The sequence below is a fragment of the Empidonax traillii genome, unplaced genomic scaffold (genome assembly GCF_003031625.1).
Source record: "Empidonax traillii isolate 1590-97213 ecotype Southwest subspecies unplaced genomic scaffold, ASM303162v1 scaffold1405:size211071, whole genome shotgun sequence".
NCBI classification, from domain to species: Eukaryota; Metazoa; Chordata; class Aves; order Passeriformes; family Tyrannidae; genus Empidonax; species Empidonax traillii.
In genome coordinates this window covers 50,653-69,091 of record NW_020956598.1, presented here as the reverse complement: position 1 = coordinate 69,091, position 18,439 = coordinate 50,653, and the positions used below count along the sequence as shown (strand labels likewise).

At 37.9% G+C, this 18,439-nt stretch overlaps 1 protein-coding gene across 7 annotated transcripts in view; it reads left to right on the top strand.

Annotated features, from left to right (window-relative positions):
- The window catches only part of CCSER2 (coiled-coil serine rich protein 2), a 61,158-nt gene that overhangs the window by 40,964 nt on the left and 1,755 nt on the right, over positions 1-18,439 (top strand). For 2 of the 7 annotated variants that reach the window (XM_027907140.1, XM_027907138.1), the window contains exons 10-13: positions 108-206; positions 7,845-7,929; positions 12,450-12,489; positions 16,389-16,563. In XM_027907140.1, the coding sequence (XP_027762941.1) occupies positions 108-206; positions 7,845-7,929; positions 12,450-12,489; positions 16,389-16,452 (288 nt within the window). In that variant the 3' untranslated portion in view covers positions 16,453-16,563. Of the gene's footprint in view, positions 1-107; positions 207-7,844; positions 7,930-12,449; positions 12,490-16,388; positions 18,411-18,439 lie in introns of those variants that run through there. The other 5 variants (XM_027907137.1, XM_027907136.1, XM_027907139.1 and 2 more) reach the window with 4 other exon arrangements.

Here is an 18,439-nt window from a genome sequence, read left to right as displayed (position 1 = left end):
ATATAATGCATGATGTTTGAACACTGGGCCTTGGCTGTACTTTTCAGGAGGCTTAGTTGGTTAATCTGTAATTCTTTTTTCTTTTTCTCTTTTTGGGGGTGATCAAGGCCGCTAGATGTAACTGCCAGAAGGAGAGTCAAAAACCTGCAGGGGCATCGCGCGCATACGCTGATAAATTCACACAAACCTCGTGGAGGAGGAGTTCTGTGAGTACTGTGTGCCTTCCTTCCCGGTTACCTCCACCTGCACTTCATTTCCCACTTCTAATACTTTTGCTGCCACGCAAGGTGTCCTTTTTTAAGAGATTCTGTGCTGTATGTGGGAGTAGAATCCTTCCTGCAGAGCATCCCTTGCATTCTTCAGCAGCGCTTTTATTTAAATGTTTGTTACAAACATTTCTTTTAAATTAAGTAATTAAATTTAATAATCAACCTTTGTGCTATTTAAGTTACAGTCAGTCCAAGCTGTGTATCTAGTCATACTTCAAATATTTTCTTATATCCTGACTTGAAAGTCATAGGTGTATCTTAGGGTTTTTTCCTGATCAGATTTTCATTGTTGGCGTTCTCATATTTGTTGCAGAAAAGCAACAGTGTATTCTGAGTTTCAGTGCTTAGATGTAAAAGCAAAAGTTAATATTGTTTAATATTTTTTCGATAATTTATTTTAATAATTTAACTTGTTAAAAAAAAATTATCAGGTGAAAATCACTTTGACAAAAGACATCTTCATTCCCATATGTTGTTGCATGGTTCACATTTGCTTCCATTATATAAAACTTATATTCTCCATGGAACAGTAGTAGTACACTTTAGATGGGGAGGGACAACATATTTGATATTATGTAATAATAAGGAATTACCTTTGAATCTAAAACAAGGCTTTTGTCAGTCACCAGCAAGTAGAATTTGGATCTTGAAGCTACTGCTTTAGCTAGAAAACCCAAGAGATTTTATTAAAAGGCTAAAAATGGGTTTGATTTTTTTGTTTCTTTGTTTCTACCCTACATTGAGTTACCTGATTTAAGATTGTAGTGAAGACAAATCACCTCTGCTATCCTTCTAAAATCACTCTTTTAAATATCTAGTGCTAGGGTAGAAATATGGCCACACTGTATGTTCAGCATGTGCTGGCAAACAGCTTTATCCAAGCTTTCCAACCTCCTCCTGTCTGATAAGAACCCAGTGTAAAAAAATCATAACCTTAAGTAGCTTTTGGTTTGCTTTGACCCCTCTGCTCCAGAATGTACATGTCATGTCTTTGTTTACCCCATTTGTTTCTTTTACTTCAGAGCTTTTGAGCTCTTGCATTGTTTCTTCTTCCTATGTTTTAATTTCATGTGCGTGATGTTCATGTCATGTGTTTGTGCATTGATACTGTTATAGTGCCTATTGTTTTCATGTTCCTGTTTTTCTATCTCATTTTTCACATGAATTCGGAAACAGATTAGTAATCATGGAAAGTTAGTTGCTGACTACACAAGTTTTAGTTTGAGCAACTTGTGGTATTAATTGATAAGACAAAAATGCTGGAGAAGATGTGGAATTTGAGTTGCTGTCTCAAGCAGAAGGAGTCACTCAGCACAGTTGTCTGTTTTGGTCAGGTTGGTCAGTATATTTCTTTTGAGTTATTGAGTGGTTTTGTTCAAAAAGACGTGTTTTTTGTCAGGAGGAAGTTTGGGTTAAGGGGCATTATCTTTAAAAGAAATAAAAACTACTGTATTTATGGCTGTGTGTGTGGGTATATGTAATGATACACATATATAGCTGTAGGCCTATGATCATTAGATGCACATTCTAAACATCTCGACATTTTCATCTACATGCACAATTTTTTAATGAAGTTGATAAAGAAGGTAGGAAAATCCATGAAGTATTGCCAGATCTCAAAATTCACTGCCTCTCAGGAGCTTTTGTCCGTAAGCTTTGGTTAGAATGTGTTGGGTGTATTTTGGGGTGGTTTTTTTTTCAATGTCTTCACTGGCGTGTTTGTAAGTTACAGGGTTTCTGTAAGCCAGCAGAAACTGATGGGAGCTCCTTAATGTGGGATTTCTTCAAGGAGGACCATAGTTTGTTTTAGCCTACTTTTAGCCTACTTTTCTAGCCTACTTTTGGTTCTAATGATCAGACCTCAACTGTCTGGTTTAATGCTTCATCTACTAACATGCATTTGGATGCTTCCTTGCATGGCTTAATAGAAGTATAAATGTGTAGAACTAGTTTTGATCTAGAACCCAGTGACAGAAAATGTCTCCTGTAATGGAAAGGAAACACAATCAGCTCTTATTTTCTTGAGGTAAGAGTACAATAAATAGAAACAAGGAGACATCTGAGTAAAATGTATTCTCACTATTAAAAAAAAAAACCAAAAACACTCTTCAAGAAATTGTCTTGCTTTATTAACATTCCTGTTCAGTTTACTTTAATGATCTTGACTTTGAAGTATAGACTAGGAGAAATCAGGTTTCTTGGTCCTAAACGTGGTATAAATCGTGAAAAAAATGGTATAATGTGGTATAAATCACTATAAATCACTAAACCCCCCCCCCCAAAGTACTTTAAAAATCTCTGGAGAACACTATGAGACAAAGTTCATCATCACATCAAAACAGGCCATTTTCTAGAAATGTCTGGTAACATTAGAATAATCTTTGAAACTCGGTGCTCATTAAGTGAAACCTAGTGGCTGAAGTGTGTTGGAAATTAGACTTCTTACAAATATTGCCCAACTGCTGTGTCTGTGACATGGCATTTCTTCTAAGCAGTGTCCTGAAAGGATGCTCAACACTGAGGTAACTTCTGACTGTATATTAGTTTTGGTCAACTGTGTTCTGGATAAAGGCTTTTACAAGTATTCACTGACAAAGGGGACCATGACATTCCTAAAAGGATTTCTTACAGATCTCTTATGCAGAATTCATTGCAATTAGTTTATGTCTGTCATTTAATTATCATGGAAGAAAATAACTGAAACCTGCAAGAAGATAAAAAATACCTGAAGAAATTAATGTTCATGGACAGCTTGCAAGGAGGAAAAAGTGAGCATCCATTGCCACAGTTGTCTTGCAGGCTTTGCAGAATTGTTTCTGTAATACTAAATACTGGTATTTACTTTGAGAGTAAAGGGGTTAGATGTCAAGTTTTTGTTGATAAATGATTTGGTTTCTTGAACTGGAAAGGCTGTTTGCAGATGCTGAGAAGTAAAAGACAAGCAAGCAAATTACAAAGCCCTGAATCTGGTTGAAGATACCTGCAAAAGAGTCTGACCCCTGGGGTCCAGTTCCTTAGCATAACACAACTCCTCCTAGTTCATGGTTGCTTTTCCACTCCCTGCTGCTGTACAGAGTGTGTACAGTAAAAACTGGGTATTTCCCCCTGGTATCAGAGCAGCTCACAGTGATGAGAATAAGCTTTGCTTCCCAAATGTTTGTACAAGTTCATTCTTGCCTCTGGTGAAATGACCACAGAACCTGTCAGTGTTCATGGGAACATGCATGTTCTTGTTCTTCGCTACATCTTTCTTCTCCCTTTGCCCCGAAATATTCTTTACCTTCCATCTGATTTTTGTTACAGCTTATAATTCCAAAGCCTTTCCTGTTGTTTTGATGAACCTTTGTAATACCTTGGCTGTCTTTGTGTACTTTTGTCTTTTAGATCTTACTACCTCCTTCCATCTTAGCCTTAAACCTCCTGTATGTGTCAGCTCCATGACTATGAATTTAAGCTTCCAGGTTTTGAAGCCCAGTGCTTATATATTAGCATTCATCTGCACATCCAACCTTGGTTGGTCTCATTGTCCAGTGCTCTGCTGTTTGCTTGCTGGTCCATTCTTACACACCTTCCTGGTGAGACGGAGCCAAAGCTGAACTAGGTGGTCATGTTGTGCACCCGTGTCTTGTTCTGTGACTGTGCATGACAGGCAGGCATATCCACAGAAGACAGGTCACTTGAACCCTTCACAAACAGTTCTTGTTGGTTTAGTGTAAACCAGCATATAAGATGGGGTTGGTTTTTTGTTTGTTTGGTTGGTTTTGTTTTTTTTATCTGAATACTTTCAGAAAGACTACTGCATGTCAGAACCGCTCATTCATAATCTCTTTCTGGGTGCTAGGCTAGCAGGAGGAGTCTGTTGCAAAAACATTTTGTCTGCACTGACATTGAAGTATGTCTCTCTAGGTTTGTTCATGATGTGGAGCTCTCAGTTTGGATGAGACAGCTGGCAGTGCTAGGTGAGATGCAGCCAAAATCATCTCCTCTTCATAGTTCTCAGAGGCTCCAGTACTATGGATAAAAAATGGGTCTTTGTGTTTCTGCAGCAAAAAACACAACTGTTTAAAGCAGTATCAGTTTAGGGTGTTGGGGTATCCTTGGGAAAAGAGCTGGAATATTTGGCTGTTGGGCTCAAATTACTGTGTAGCAATAGCTTAGCAATATTTCTCTTTTCCTTTTCTGGTAGGAACAATTGCTTGTGTTCATGTGATGGCTTGTTCTAAGGCTGAGGTTTGTTCATAGCAATGGAAAACTCTGGCCTTGAAGTCTTCATAGTAGCATTTAAAAAAAACAAACAACAGCCAACAGTTTTTCCCAGTGCAGTCGGAGTCTGAACTTCTTAAAGCATTTGGCAGCAATAGTACAACTCATCAGGATCTCTGAAGAACATTCATCATTTTTGCTGGTTTATAGGCTGCTTTATTTCAGCTGGTCTTATTTTTCAACTCCTTAGTCTCCTAAAATTTTTTTTTTTTTTAAATTGTGATTCACTTCCCTTTGGGGATGCTTTTGCTGTTTAACAATTCCAGTATCTGGGAAGTGAGAGGAATGGGATTTAAGTTAAGTAGCTGGATGCACATAGCAGCCGAGGGGAGGAACTGTTCTGTCTAACATTAAAGTGTAAGTGGAAAGAGTTGCTTCAGAACCCGGAGGAATCCCATCAGATGTGGGGGGTTTTGTTGTTTTTTTTTAAATAGAAGCTGAGGTAAGTCATGTTCTCATCTTTCAATTCTAGCATTGCTTGCTTGTGAGTTTTATAGACTTTGTAATCATCAAGCGTAAAATAAATGGCCATTCAGGCTTTTCTTCGTTCTTACATTTAGTAGAAAACTGCCACATTATCTGTTTATTTTGAAGAGGCACCATCATCTGAGGATATGTGTTTATTAGTGTGTTTCTTTCTTCCTCTTCTTTGGATCTCCTGGGAACCTCAGAAAACATTTGACTAATATAAGGAGATGAAGTGTGAATTGTTGTTTAAAGGAGAAACCTTGATAAATTTGCTGGAGTTTTGTACAATAAACGCTATTAAAAGTAATCTTTTCATAAAGTAGGCTTATTTGCAGATCGTTCTCTTAATGTGCTGTATCAAAAGGATCAGTACATCCATTATAATTTGTGAAATCAGTGTAAACCATAACACTTAATAAATTCCCAGTGCTGTATTTCCTGGTTCTTACTTGGTTCAATTGTTGTTGATTTTGATTACCTTTTTGATGTACAATTGAACAGTCCTTATTTGGGTTTTTTGAGGGATTTTTGTGGTTTTTTTTTGTTGAGTTTTTGTTTGTTTTAAAACAAATATCTGGCATTTATTTGATATTTGCCTATATTGAGCAGAATAAACTGTGGCATTTGGGAGAAGGGGGTAGCACCATGCCTGGAGAGCAGTTCAGCTTAGTAGGCAAAAGACCAAAGGAAGTTACTTGCACTTTCTTAATTTACTTCTTCAGTCAAAGTGATGATAAAATACCATATAGAATCATTCAGAAGACTGTACTTGGTGCTGTGCTTTGAAGTGCTAATATGGATGCTTAAAAATTTCTTGAATGTATCAAGACATGTAAATATTTCATTGCTTTTACAGCAGTATCATAACTGTTAGGTAGCTCAGCTGGCTTGTGCTTGTCTTAATCTCTCTTTTCAGAGAGTGGAAGGGAGAGGATATAAAATTTTCACCTCCCTTCTTAATGTGTTAAAAATTTCAAAGAAATCTGGAAGAAGCCCATTGCCAACTCAGATAAGTCTGTGCAAAATCGGATTTGTGCTTGATGATAATATGCGTTTTACTTTGTGGAGGTCCAGTTATGTTTAGAGTATGGAAAGAAATTTTTTGTTGCTGTTCTACCATCCTGACACAATTTAGGATGAAATGTGAACAAGCCTGAAAAATATAGTGTTCTTTGGTACGATGCTCTGAAAATCCAAAGGTTTTGACCATTTTCTCATCAATCATTGATTGATTAATCTTGTTCCCAGGAATATTTTTATATTTAATACTGATTCAGCTGATGCAACACATTATAATATTTTGTTGTATTTTGTGACTGAAACTAGTACTGTTTTAGGAGTCTAAATACTATGATGTTAAAAATTGTGTTGTCCTCCACTGATGGAGGACTGTAAAAAGATATTAGGTAATCACTATTTCCATCTAGAGATAATCAGATTAAAGAACTTGTTTCTTTTTTTTTCCTTAGATTTTGCTCCAATAATTGTTTTTTCTCAGCTTCTGAAGAAGAATAAAGCAATCTTGTCACTTTTTTTTCCTTCATTTCCTGTTTTATATTAAGTGTTCTGGCTAGCTGGTTCTAAAACTTGATTAAATGAATGTGTGAAGTTACATCTTAGCAGTGCTGAAGCTTGGAATAGTGGTGGATAAAACCCAACTAGATTAGGAGAACTGGAAGATCAGGGAAGTGTTAAAAATTCTTCTGAGATAAATAAAAGCAGAATATTTATTTATAGAAAAAATGTGATATTTAATGTTGTTTTAAAAGAAGCATGGACAGAAAAGACTTTATTGTTTGTCCAGCCCTGTCAGTATGATTTGCAGCTGATATGCAGCAGGGAAACTGGAGAGGAGTGGCAAAGTGGCTTCTTGTTTCCTTTCATACAGGTGTTCATTCAAGTGTCTTAAGCCTCCTGGCCGAAAGGGTAGCCACAGCTAGTTGCTGTTGGCCAGGAGGCAATGGCAGTTGTCATTGTCAGTACCAGTATTCCAGAACTTATAGAAGCACTTTTCAGCTGCTCAGATGGTAAAGGGGTTGTAAAGACTGTCCTGCTGAAATGGAAATCAAGATGGTTATTTGAGAGGGAAGTTGCAGCTTGGATAGATTTTTCAAAGGTAAGGGTATGGAGGAAGTGATACACTGCATGAAATGACTTTTTCTTGTTTTGAGAGTGCAGCAACCACAGTGTGTCACACCTGTGGTGATCTGAGACCTCTGACAGGCAAGCCCTGCACACCACAGATGTGCACACTTCTCTGATCCTTTAATGGAAGACTAAAGCTCCAAGAACAAAGTACAAGGAGAACAGTTCTGTGTCACCTCTCCTCTTCCACATTCAATAATACTGTCAAAATAGGAGTGGACTCTAAAGCACCAGGACTTGCTAGAAAATGTTTCTATGCATTAGAAATTTTTTTGTTGTAAACTAAAGCTGACTGGTTTTCCAGTAGATTAGAACTAAGCAAGGTACTGCTTGGTGAGGTGTTTCTAAATTATTTTTGAAAGCTATATAAATACATTTTTATCATGTATTTTTAACATGAAAAGCTCAGCTTCTATACTCTTCCCCTAAAACCAGCTTTGACAGAAATATGTGCATATATATTCAATAAAAATGGAGGGGTTTTTATAAGATTTATGACTAGTTTAGGACATTGTTATGTCCTTTTTCCTCTGGGCTTCAGTAACGTGCAGCATTTGCTTTTACAAAGTACAACAACTGGGAAATACGATACCTTTCTGTGGGGGGAAAAAAAAAGAATGGTGTGGCTTTTTGGTGTCTTGTTTTTTTTCCCTGTTCTCTTTTTTTATTATACTTCTCCCCCTCTCTCTTTCTGCACAGGGTGGGTATTCTGCTCCCTCCTTCTCTCCCTGGCAGGGCTCATTCCAGGGCATCCCTCGGACTGTTCCACCGCACCGCAGACAGAGTGAGTCTGTACCTCTCACTCATCTCCCTCACCGTGTTCCAGTAGAAGCTTCCCCTTTGCACGCACTGTTCATCTCGTAGTATCCTCCTCTTCTCAGGCAGATTTCCAGGCACACACGATAGTCTGTGGCTAACCAACATGCTTCAATCCTTCGGCCAGTGTAAAGCAGCTCCAACTTTTATAGCTTTGTAACAGTTGTTAAATGCTGATAGACCTCAGCAGTTCTTCAGGCAAACCCGAGTAGGCCCTTGTTTCCGGTCTTGTCTTAACATAAATCTTGCTTGCTGCATTTTCCCTGTTTTCCATGGCCATAATGCACTCTCCTGTTTGTGTGTATGTCCTGTTTGCTCATCCATCTGCACGCCTGCGTACGTGGATGTGTTTACCTAAATACCTCGTGGCTGTACGTAAAAATGTCGGTGAGAAAGTGTCATTTTCATTGTCTCTCACAAGAAGTTTTCTTAACTTTTCAGAATGGCTTCACTCAAACTAATTTTTTTTTTTTATTCCTCTCTTGGTATTTGTTGTAAAAAGGCTTTTAGTACATTGAAGTGGCTGTTGCACAACTTGCATGATTTATTAACATTCCTTATGTGCTAGCTACAATGTGGGCTGATGTAAGATGCATTTGTTCTCTTGGCTTGGATCTGCAAAACAAAAGACAATTGCTGATTTTAAAACTGTATGCTTACGTAGACATAGAGAAATGGTAAGTCTTATTTTGTGCTTTGGTATTGCATTATAAGCAGATAAGTGTTTGAAGAAATATAACTACTTCATAACGCTAAAGTTATATTTTGTAAATGTACTGTAATTTGAGAATTACAGTGTTTGCCTAGCAAAGCCCAAGAGTGTATTTGGACAAGAAATAAAGGAAAAAGTAAAATTGTGGAAACAAGGTAAGATTTCCAGGGCCAGTGGAGATCTGAAGAGTAAGCTGTACCTTGGAAAACAAAGGTTACATATATTTCAGGTTGCAGTAATCCTTACTTGATTCAATTACAAGAAAAACAAAAATCTTATGTTTTGTAAATCATGTTTCAAATACTCTCTTGGCATTTCTGTGACAATGTTCATTTAAACAACTCATCAGGAATGCAGAGTCTATTTCGTGGGCTTTTCTCTGTGCAATAAGGGATGTGCTTCATTTTCCTGTGGTGTCCAGTGTGGGACTCTGTGTGTGTAATGAACGTGAAACCCCTAAAACTGATGATCGTCTCACCTGTTGCCGAGTGGAGGGCCAGCAGTAGCACAGCCTGGCTGATTTGCTGTCCCATCAGCAGAGACTCAGTTTAAAGAGATAGTTTTAGACCTGAAGAGTATATACATGTTATGGTGTTGGGGTTTAGTGGTTGGAGAGTCAGAACAGAGAATGGTGTGGGAGCCTCTGGTGTCACTTTTACAGGGGCTTCACTGGTGGAGAAAATTTGCTAATCTCTTATCCTGAGCCCCAGCCTTATTCCTTAACCAACAACAGTGGCTTCTTATTCAGTATTCCATAGCGAACTTTTATTACTAAAGCAGGTTGGATTTTTTTAGTATACATCTTATATATTCAATTCTGTGAATTACTAGGAAAGAAAATAAAGCAGATGATAGTGGGCCCTTGATTAAATAATCTAAACTGTAATTAACATATTGTTTAGGAAAATGAGTTGCCTTTGGTGGAGTGTTCCTAGGGTTTTTTTTCATTAAACCTTAGGTTTAATCAGAAGATAAATACTGGGAATAAAAATACAGTGTAAATTATGAGGTTTCTTGGACATTTTTAATGACATTCTTGCAAAATCAATGATTTTTCACTGTGTGAAGAGTTCTGTAAAGTAGAACATTACTGGAACTCTCACTAGTATCCTTCTTTCCCACTTGTTTCAGTGGTTTTAGGTTGCAGGTTTTCGAGGTGGTAAGAAATGCCATCTGTGGGGTTTCGAGGCGAGTGGTGAGCTGGGTGTCACAACCTTAAACACTGACAGTGTTAGTGCTCTTCTGCAGTAAAATGGAGAAGGTGGTGGGAACGTGAAGTAGTCTCAGTTGTGTTTTCTGTCTGGAGAACTTGGAATTCAAGCACTTCTCTCATAATTTCTGGATCCTGAACCTAAAATATCATCTATGCCTGTGAATACTGCATGTTTCTGATAGCTGATGAACACACAGATCACTTACAAGCACTACAGATTGATTGTAGGGGTATAAATGTGTAAACTGTTCATATTACAGTACATAAACAACTAAATATAATTTCAGTCCTGCTGTACAGGACAGGTCATATATCCCTGCCAGGTAATATTGCAGCACCAGTGTAGGCTTTATGGTTCTTCTCTATTAGCACAAGTTACAGTGTCAGCATATGCCTGCTGCTGCAGCGCCCTAGGGACTTACCATGTCACTGCACTTCAACACACTTCAGAATTGGATCTGTTTTTTTCAGTTTTAATGACAATTAATTTTTAATACTTCCACATTTATTAACTTCATGTTGTTTCACTAGCCTTAGAAGCGATTCAGCACTTTTCATTACTTAACACTTTGATAATAGTGCGTGATTTTTCGTTATTTCAGGAATAAAACCCATATATTTTTGTTCCTGTAATTCCCACGTGTCTTGAACTAAACTCCTGGGTAATGGTCCTTTATTTTTCTCCTGTTTATAGGGTATATTTTGATGAAATATCAAACTTTGTTCAATATAATTAAAAACTTCACCATTTGTATTCTGGAGCTTTAATGATGCAGCTCTAGAAACACAACACTTAGAATACACATTGGTAAGGAACCAGTCATGAGCTCATCTTTTAGTACAAGAATATTGTTCCAGCTTCTCCAGGCCCCTTGTCCCAAGTGCTTCTCCACACAGAAACGCTGATGGAAACGGTTCTGTTACTCAAGCATTGCTGTTGTTCACATCTCTGCTTACTGTGCACTTCGTGGAAAAAGCATTTTGACTTTTTATGTGTAAGCATTACAAATAAAGGTAATCTAAGCAATTCTAGCAGGTGACACATAGCTTGTTGTCACCAGTAGGAAAGCTACTGTATGCACGTTGACTAGAAATCAGGCCCAGGCTGGGCTTTTTCATGCATTTTCTTTTAAAAAAAGGTTTCTCGGCACTGAAATGTTCCCAAACCTTTATTAACCAATTCAGGTTCTTTGTAGGGTGTACAAAGTGTTTGTGTTAGGAGAACAAAGCTGCTTCAGAGCGTTAGCAGGGAAGTTATGTGACTCATGTTAAGAAAGTGACAAATTATTAAAATGTCCTGGAATCATTACATTACTGTCTTTTATATGTAATTACTTTTACTCTGAGAGTTAAGTGTTCAGCTTTATGAAGAAATGTCTTTTGAGGTAAAACTCCCTTTTCCCAGATTAGGTACTTGCAGATTCAACTACAAGAGAAATGTCTCTTGTACCTAATGAAGTATGTTTGCAAACAAAACCTAATTTTGCATATGGTCATATTTGTGTGCTTGTTGCAAATGTGTCTGTAATTATGGATGAAATACCTGCCTCGATGTAATGATATATTATTTTGGATACTTTTTCTTTGAGAAAGACAGTCTTTCTAAGTTGGGATTTCTATACAGACTATGCAGAAAAAAATAGTGCTTTACCATAATACTGATTATTTTACTACTCTCATGCTGTGATGAGTGGTGGTTTAAAAAAAACACATTAGGGTTGTTTTGTATCGTTCTTTGAAGTCATACTCCTTACTGCAGAATCCTATTTTACAATGTTGAACTGCACATATAATATAGCTACGTAAAAGGGAGGGGGGAAAAAAAAAGGTTGAAAATTAAGGTGTTGGCAAATGCTTCAGATTTAAGGTGTGAAATCTTGACGTTTTCCAGAGGTAGAAAATGAGAGGCTTTCCAGTGCAGCCCTTCAGTAGGGTTGTACCTGCACAGGCCTTCATGTGAAATGACAGCTTATTCTGTGCCAAGGCAGTGAGATGAGGGGTGTCAGAACTGATGAGGAAATGAAAAAATTATGTAGCACTGTTCGTGTCTCTTCCCCCCTGCCCCTCTCCAAAAAGAAACTTTGGGAGCTGGGAGTCTCTTCCAACTTGTGAGTTGGTAGAAAGATGACAGCGTGGGCAACATGATCCAAAAATGTAATGCAGTGTTCTTATGACATTGTTTTTTACTGTTAGAAATCTACGATGTATGTGCGTGGATGCAAGTATTTCTGATGTTTACAGTTGTAATGATACCCACAAATTCTAGTTACAGTATTTGGAGTGTAAGAGATGAACTGTGCTAAAGAACTTGAAGTTATAAGAGCAAAGGTATTCCATGCAGGTCCTGCTATAAGTATTTTTTGTACTGCATTACTTAAACACTATTGCTACCTTTGTTTCTTGAAGGAGGATTAAAAACCGAGGGGGGACCTGGTAATTTCAATTGAAATGGTGAAAAGTTGCAGTTGTGTCATGGCAATTGCTCATTGTTTTGTCTTGGTCCTCTGACATCATTGTCCTTGTCTTTTTCTTGTCTCTGCTTTCCCATTATGCCATTGGCAAGGAGTTGAGGAGTTAGTCCATTACTTCTGTGATAAAGCGTGGTACAGTACAACTTTAGATTTATTCCCGTCTCCTCCTCACGCATTCTCACTGTTGGGTTTTTCCTTTGCCCTGTGCATGATGCATGTCTGTGGGAGATGTGCATGCAGTTCTCAGATTTTTCATTGCATCACTTCCCTTGTTCCTCAAGATACTGCAGGGAGAAAATGCCTTTTTTTCATTCTACAGAGGTGTTGCACAGGGAATTGAGTTGCAGACCAAGATAAGCAAAGCAAAACTGAAGGGAATTTTCAAATAATGATATTGGATGAATACCCCTGTCATGACCATGTTGATTTAACTTCTTTATGAGTACAACATACCTGTTTCCGTTTTCCAACACAAAGCTAATACGATTTCAGTAGTTTGATAACTGAGCAGTAATTGCAATCCTCATCATGGATGTAATTTTTCTCTGGATGATGTAACAGCCATTTTTACTTGATAGAAGTAATAGGAAAATCTCCTAAGCTAATGAGGTAGGGAGTGTAACTCAGTAATTTTGATTAGTGCATCAATATTTGCAAGGTTTTGAGGCTCTCACCAGTTCAGAGAAGTCAGTTTCTTTGTACAGAAAGGAGCACGTGCACAAAGCATTTTGTCTAATCCCAGAATATGCTGAGTTTGAAAGGACCCACAGGGATCAATCCTTAATCCTGCACAGGACCATCCCCAAGAGTCACACCATGTGCCTGAGAGTGTCATCCAAACACTTCTTGAACTCTGGCAGGCTTGGTGCTGTGACTGCTGCCTTGGGGAGCCTGTTCCAGTAATGGACTTTCAGGCTGGGGAAAACTAATTTTCTTCAGTTAAATTGTACTTGAAATGTTAAAGTCCAAATTTGTATGGTAGGAGCATCCCAGAGGAATGCAGGTGTTTGTCTCCCTGCACGTTTTCTTTGTGGGACACAAGAAGAAGTCTGGTTAGCATGGCAGTCATGGGATCTGTCCCACCCCAAAAATAGTGCCAGAAGTGCAGTCAAAGCGTGCAGATGGCAACCCTTTTTAAAAGAGTTCCATGAAATAAAATACTATGCCTGGAAGGTAGAATGCTTCTTTATCTTTTCCTTCTTGTGATGGAATTCACCAAGTACCAGTCCTACAGCTGGCTTGGGTTTGTTTATTGTTTATTGGTTTTTTTGTTTTTCTTCTTTTTTTTTACTAGTAACATAATTGCTAAGACTTCCTTTAGAAAAGGAAAACATGTAGAAGACAAAACTATGAGCTGTGGGTGACAGTAGTGCAGTTGTCAGTGTGAGGATACCTCATGAACTGTTACTTGCATATTGTACAAGTGGCATTTTGCTGCTTTCAGTGTCATCTTGAATGTGTATGTAGCAATTTGAAAAGATTAAAATCTCTAATGGTGATTGGACAGAGCTAGAGTAGAAATACAAAATTAAACCCCAGTGTTTCTAAAACAACTTCACAAAGATGATACCAGAGCTTTAGTGTCATAATTCAGAGCATGTAGCTGTTTTCCACCTTTGAATCGCTAACTTTCTGTGTATTAAGCTGCTTAGACTTGTTTAGGTTATGAAGGGTAATGAGTAAAACATGTGTTTGACTATTTTTATGTGTAAAGTGCAAAATTGCCCAAAGGGAAAAGCTCCAATACTACCTAGTATTTGTCAAAAGAACTTGAAATAACATTATTGAAAGCTTGCTGCTTTGCTCTGTTTCAGATGTGTTTGTGTTTAACTCAGCCTTTCATACAAGTTTAGTTTCTTCTGTAACTTATACCTTTTTCCATTTTGTTGATTAGTATAACTAGGATTATTTGATATAAAATTAGGATTTGTAATGCTCAGATTAGATATTTGTCTGTGTTTTTGAAGACTGGCATTTAGAAACGCTTTCTAGGTGAGGGGAAAAGGGTTTCTGACAATTATATTTCCATATTTGACACTTAAGTTTTTACTAAAAGTGTTTTAATTTTTTATGCAAGTAGAATTAGAAAATTTGATTTAAGTATTTGTATGGGAGTCAGGTATATATTGCTTTAGTTTCTGCCTTCATTATTAGCAGTTCTGTTTTTACAGATGAGATCTCAAATCGGTAAATAATTTTGGCTAACATCTGCCTGTCAGCTCCTAGGCTGGAAGGACAATAACTCCTGAAACCCATTACATAAACACTGGAAAATAACAAAAATATCTGCAGGATTAATTTCATTTAAGCTTTAACTCAATATATTGAATTATTCCTTGTGTTGAGTACTTCCTTCATTTAGGATCACGTGGTTAAGAAGGATTCATAAAGTTAAGCTAGTTTTGGGTCATGTAAGGTATAATGTTTTGGTACTCATTTGACACCATTTTGGAGGCTGCTTTTTTTTTTTTTTTTTTTCTTTTAATCTTCTCCATGTTTCAAAAAAAATTGGGATTAGACAGCTCAGGATATTTACATTTACATACCTCTCACTGGTGTCACTGGTTCAGCTTAGATTTTGCCTTTGCTTACAGGTAAAACCAGTATATTCTAAAGGGAAACACTTCTAGTAAATAAAAAATAGATTGAGAAACTTTGATTTTTCTCACATTACCATTAAAAATTTTTTGTGAGGAGTTTTGAGGATTCAGTTGTCAGTAGAAATCCTGCCAGGGAAAAGATGAAAAGTTTAAAGAATCCTGAGATGTGTTACGACCCTAGAAATGCAACAGGAGTGGGGAATGCACAGCTGTCTTCGCGTTCTTGCTGCTGATTCTAAGAAGAGCTAAAAAGACGGGACAAAAAATTGGATTTCCTCATTTGGAAGTTGTGAACAATTTGAGGAAGTGACTGAAGTGACGCTTTTAGTCAAATCTCTCAAACACAAAACATTGCTTCTTTTTTGTTGACTCTATTTCTCTAGTAAACAACCAGAATAAGTCTTTTTACTGTGTACATGCAATCTGTCAATTGCTAAGAATTCAAGTAGCTGAGTGATGACAACTTTATAGTAGTTCCGTTCCCCTCCTTTTAAAGAAAATGAGAAAATCATCCAAACCTGCTTAAACTGTAGTTTAAGTTTTAATAGGTTTTGCCATGAATTGCAGAAGTTTTAATAATGCTTCCAAGATCTCTGTCCAGGTTTTCAGGTCTAGAATGTGATTGTGAAGTTAGTGCACACATTGATCTTTTAAGTCTTTTTACAGGGAAGAGCAAGGAGAATAGAAATGACCCAGAGAAGGTACTGGGAGTGCTCTTGTCTGATGCATGTCTGATCAGATTGTAACTTCTGATCAAATGTAAAATCTTCATTCAGTTATCTTTGTCCCTTGGTTATCAGTGTAGTAGTATGTGATCTCTAGTTTCACATGTACTCTTTTCCTTTATCAGCCCATTTGAAATCAATTCCAGATAAAACAGTTCCCCAAACCTAGTCAGTAGCCTGATTACCACGTAGTTGCATCAAATTTTCTGGCCTCAGTAAGGCAAGAAAAGTGCCCTGTAAATTCATGTGGTCCATTAAACACCTTTCCTGCCTGCGCAGTAAAAGGGTTGGGATAGTTAACTTCAGTATGCCCTGAACAGAAATTAAAAGATGGATACAGCCTGATAGCCGTGGTGGTGTTTCGAGCACTTCAGTGAGAACTGATCGGCACCAGCGATCTGTCCTGCAGATTTAGGTGAAACCATCAACCATGCCTTCTCATGTTTCTTTTTAAAGCTTATTGGTTTCCTTTTTTGTCTTTATGTTGTAGTTTATTTCAGTGCTGGTATATTTTTTTTCCCCTTAAGTTACAAGTCCCATTTGTGTGTGTCCCATGAACCATCCTGTTTTGCCGAAGTCAAAGTTTTGATTTAAAAAACCAAATGTACAGCCCTTACCAAGCATCCGGTCAGCACACGTTGGGTTCAGAATGTTATCTGGTGTCTTCTTGGCCTAATACGTTCTTGTATTATTTTCTCTTTAACAGCCTCAAGTACTACAGCCTTCCAGCAGCCTTCCCAGTTCCACAGACCTCGCCCAGGGAAAACTAGTAAAAATGCCACATATCGAGGCCCACAGTGAATATCCTAAACATGATCTGCATGAAAGTAGCAATCATCAGAATCCAAATGCTGCAAATGTCTCTCTCCCAAATAGCCTGAATGATGTAAACTCTTTAACAAGCCTACAGTTAAACGTGAAAGAAAATGAAAACTATGAAAATGCATCATATTTGGACAATTTGAAAAATAAAAACACTGAAAACCCTAGAGAGGTGGTGAGTAATAAAGGTACATTGCCATCACGTCCCTGTTTTCAGGCCTCTACACGAGCTGATGCCAGAGAGGTGCAGACTGAATTACCTGTGAAAGGTCAGCCCTCGTTCACAAACCAGGCTTCTCGGCCAAAGACTTTAAGAATCGCAAAGCCCCCAAATGCTTTAGTGCCTCCTACAATGGCCGTTCTCATACGATCTGCAAATCATTCCGCTGCTTCCAAGGAACGTGAGCTTCTACCACTAAGTAGTTCAACTCAGCTACAGCCAACATCTGGTCAGGATAACCTGAAGGGTAAACAGAGTCAGAAAGTGTCTAAACTTCGCCCGCCAACTATGTCCTTTGTTAGAGCTAAGCAAGTGAGCAGTCAGAAATCCACACCAGTGTCTCTAGAGCCTCAGAACACCTCTTTGAAGTCTAACATCCCAAAGCCACTGGTACAGAGAAAGGAAAACGTGCAGACACACCCCACCAGTTTGCATTCTGGGGACAGCGTGCCCTCCAGTCGGCATTCCCGCCTCCCTAAACCAAAGACGCACTGAGGACGTACCTACATCTCACCGAACGATGCCATACAGCCAACCACTCCCCGTGTCGTGACTGCCTTTGAGCCTGCTGGACCTGCAAATCCAGAGTCCACGTTCAAAACAGCATCTTCTTTTTCAGGGTTCGCACACTCCGCCCTGCTACGTTCTGCAGCTGATGTTGTGAGCTGTGCAGTTGCTCTTGAGAGTGTTCTATCTTCCCGTAGGTCTGTAATAAAGATTGTATTGCGACCTTAGTAATTAAGCAAATTCTGAAGTCTGTGGTGACCACAAATGCCAGAATGCTGCACTATCTATTTCAGGATGGCAGAAGTTATTTCTTACCTCCATTTCTTTGAGTTACTAGACAATGAAATTGCTGTTCTGTTTAACTTCTTGGTTCTGAGTAATCGTTAGGTCAGAGTGGTGGAAAGTTAGACTTACTAGCAGATGTTTTATTGGCCATAATTCTGACTCTGTATTCCAGAGGCCTATGCAAAAATCCTTGTATTTATCATTATCTCAAGACTGACATATTTAATGTTATTTAATCTGATGGGTTGGGTGGGTTGTGTTGTTTTCGTTTTGCTGTAATCTGAAGTTGCTCTGTTCTTTATTTATCCCGTTTTCACTGTTCACTGACATTAGGCAGATTTCACAGGGTGAAACGAGTCTTCTCGCTTAAACATCATCATTTGTTAAAGGATTGTGGTATGTTTTTATTGTGTTGAATAGACACATTACCGGGTAGATTCTTGGAACGCAGTGCAAAGGATACTTGTGCAGAACCTTCCAGTGCAGGCTCTTACGAATTGATAAATGGGGAGCCTCTGGGAATATGGGGTCCATAACACCTATGTTGAGGTTGCACAACTTGCATTTTAATTAATATTTTAAACTTTTATTGTATTACTTGTATTTATTGAGTTCTGTTTAATGTCTAAAGGCTCTGAAGTACCTGACTTGAAATTTTGCACAAACCTTGCCATATGTGTAAGAATTTGAAACTATTTTACAGAATAAAACTTATATTCAAAATGCAACTATTTTTAAGAAAGGAAAAAAAAATTAATTAACCCTAATTACTTGCTTTGAGCAATCCTATTATGTCCTAATCCAGAGCTGGTACTCTTAAGAGTTTTTCAGAGATGTGTATTTTGGTTTTGGGCTTTTGTAATTTGTCTTTTTTTTTTTTTTTTTTTTTTTTTTTTTTTTTTTTTTTTTTTTTTTTTTTTTTT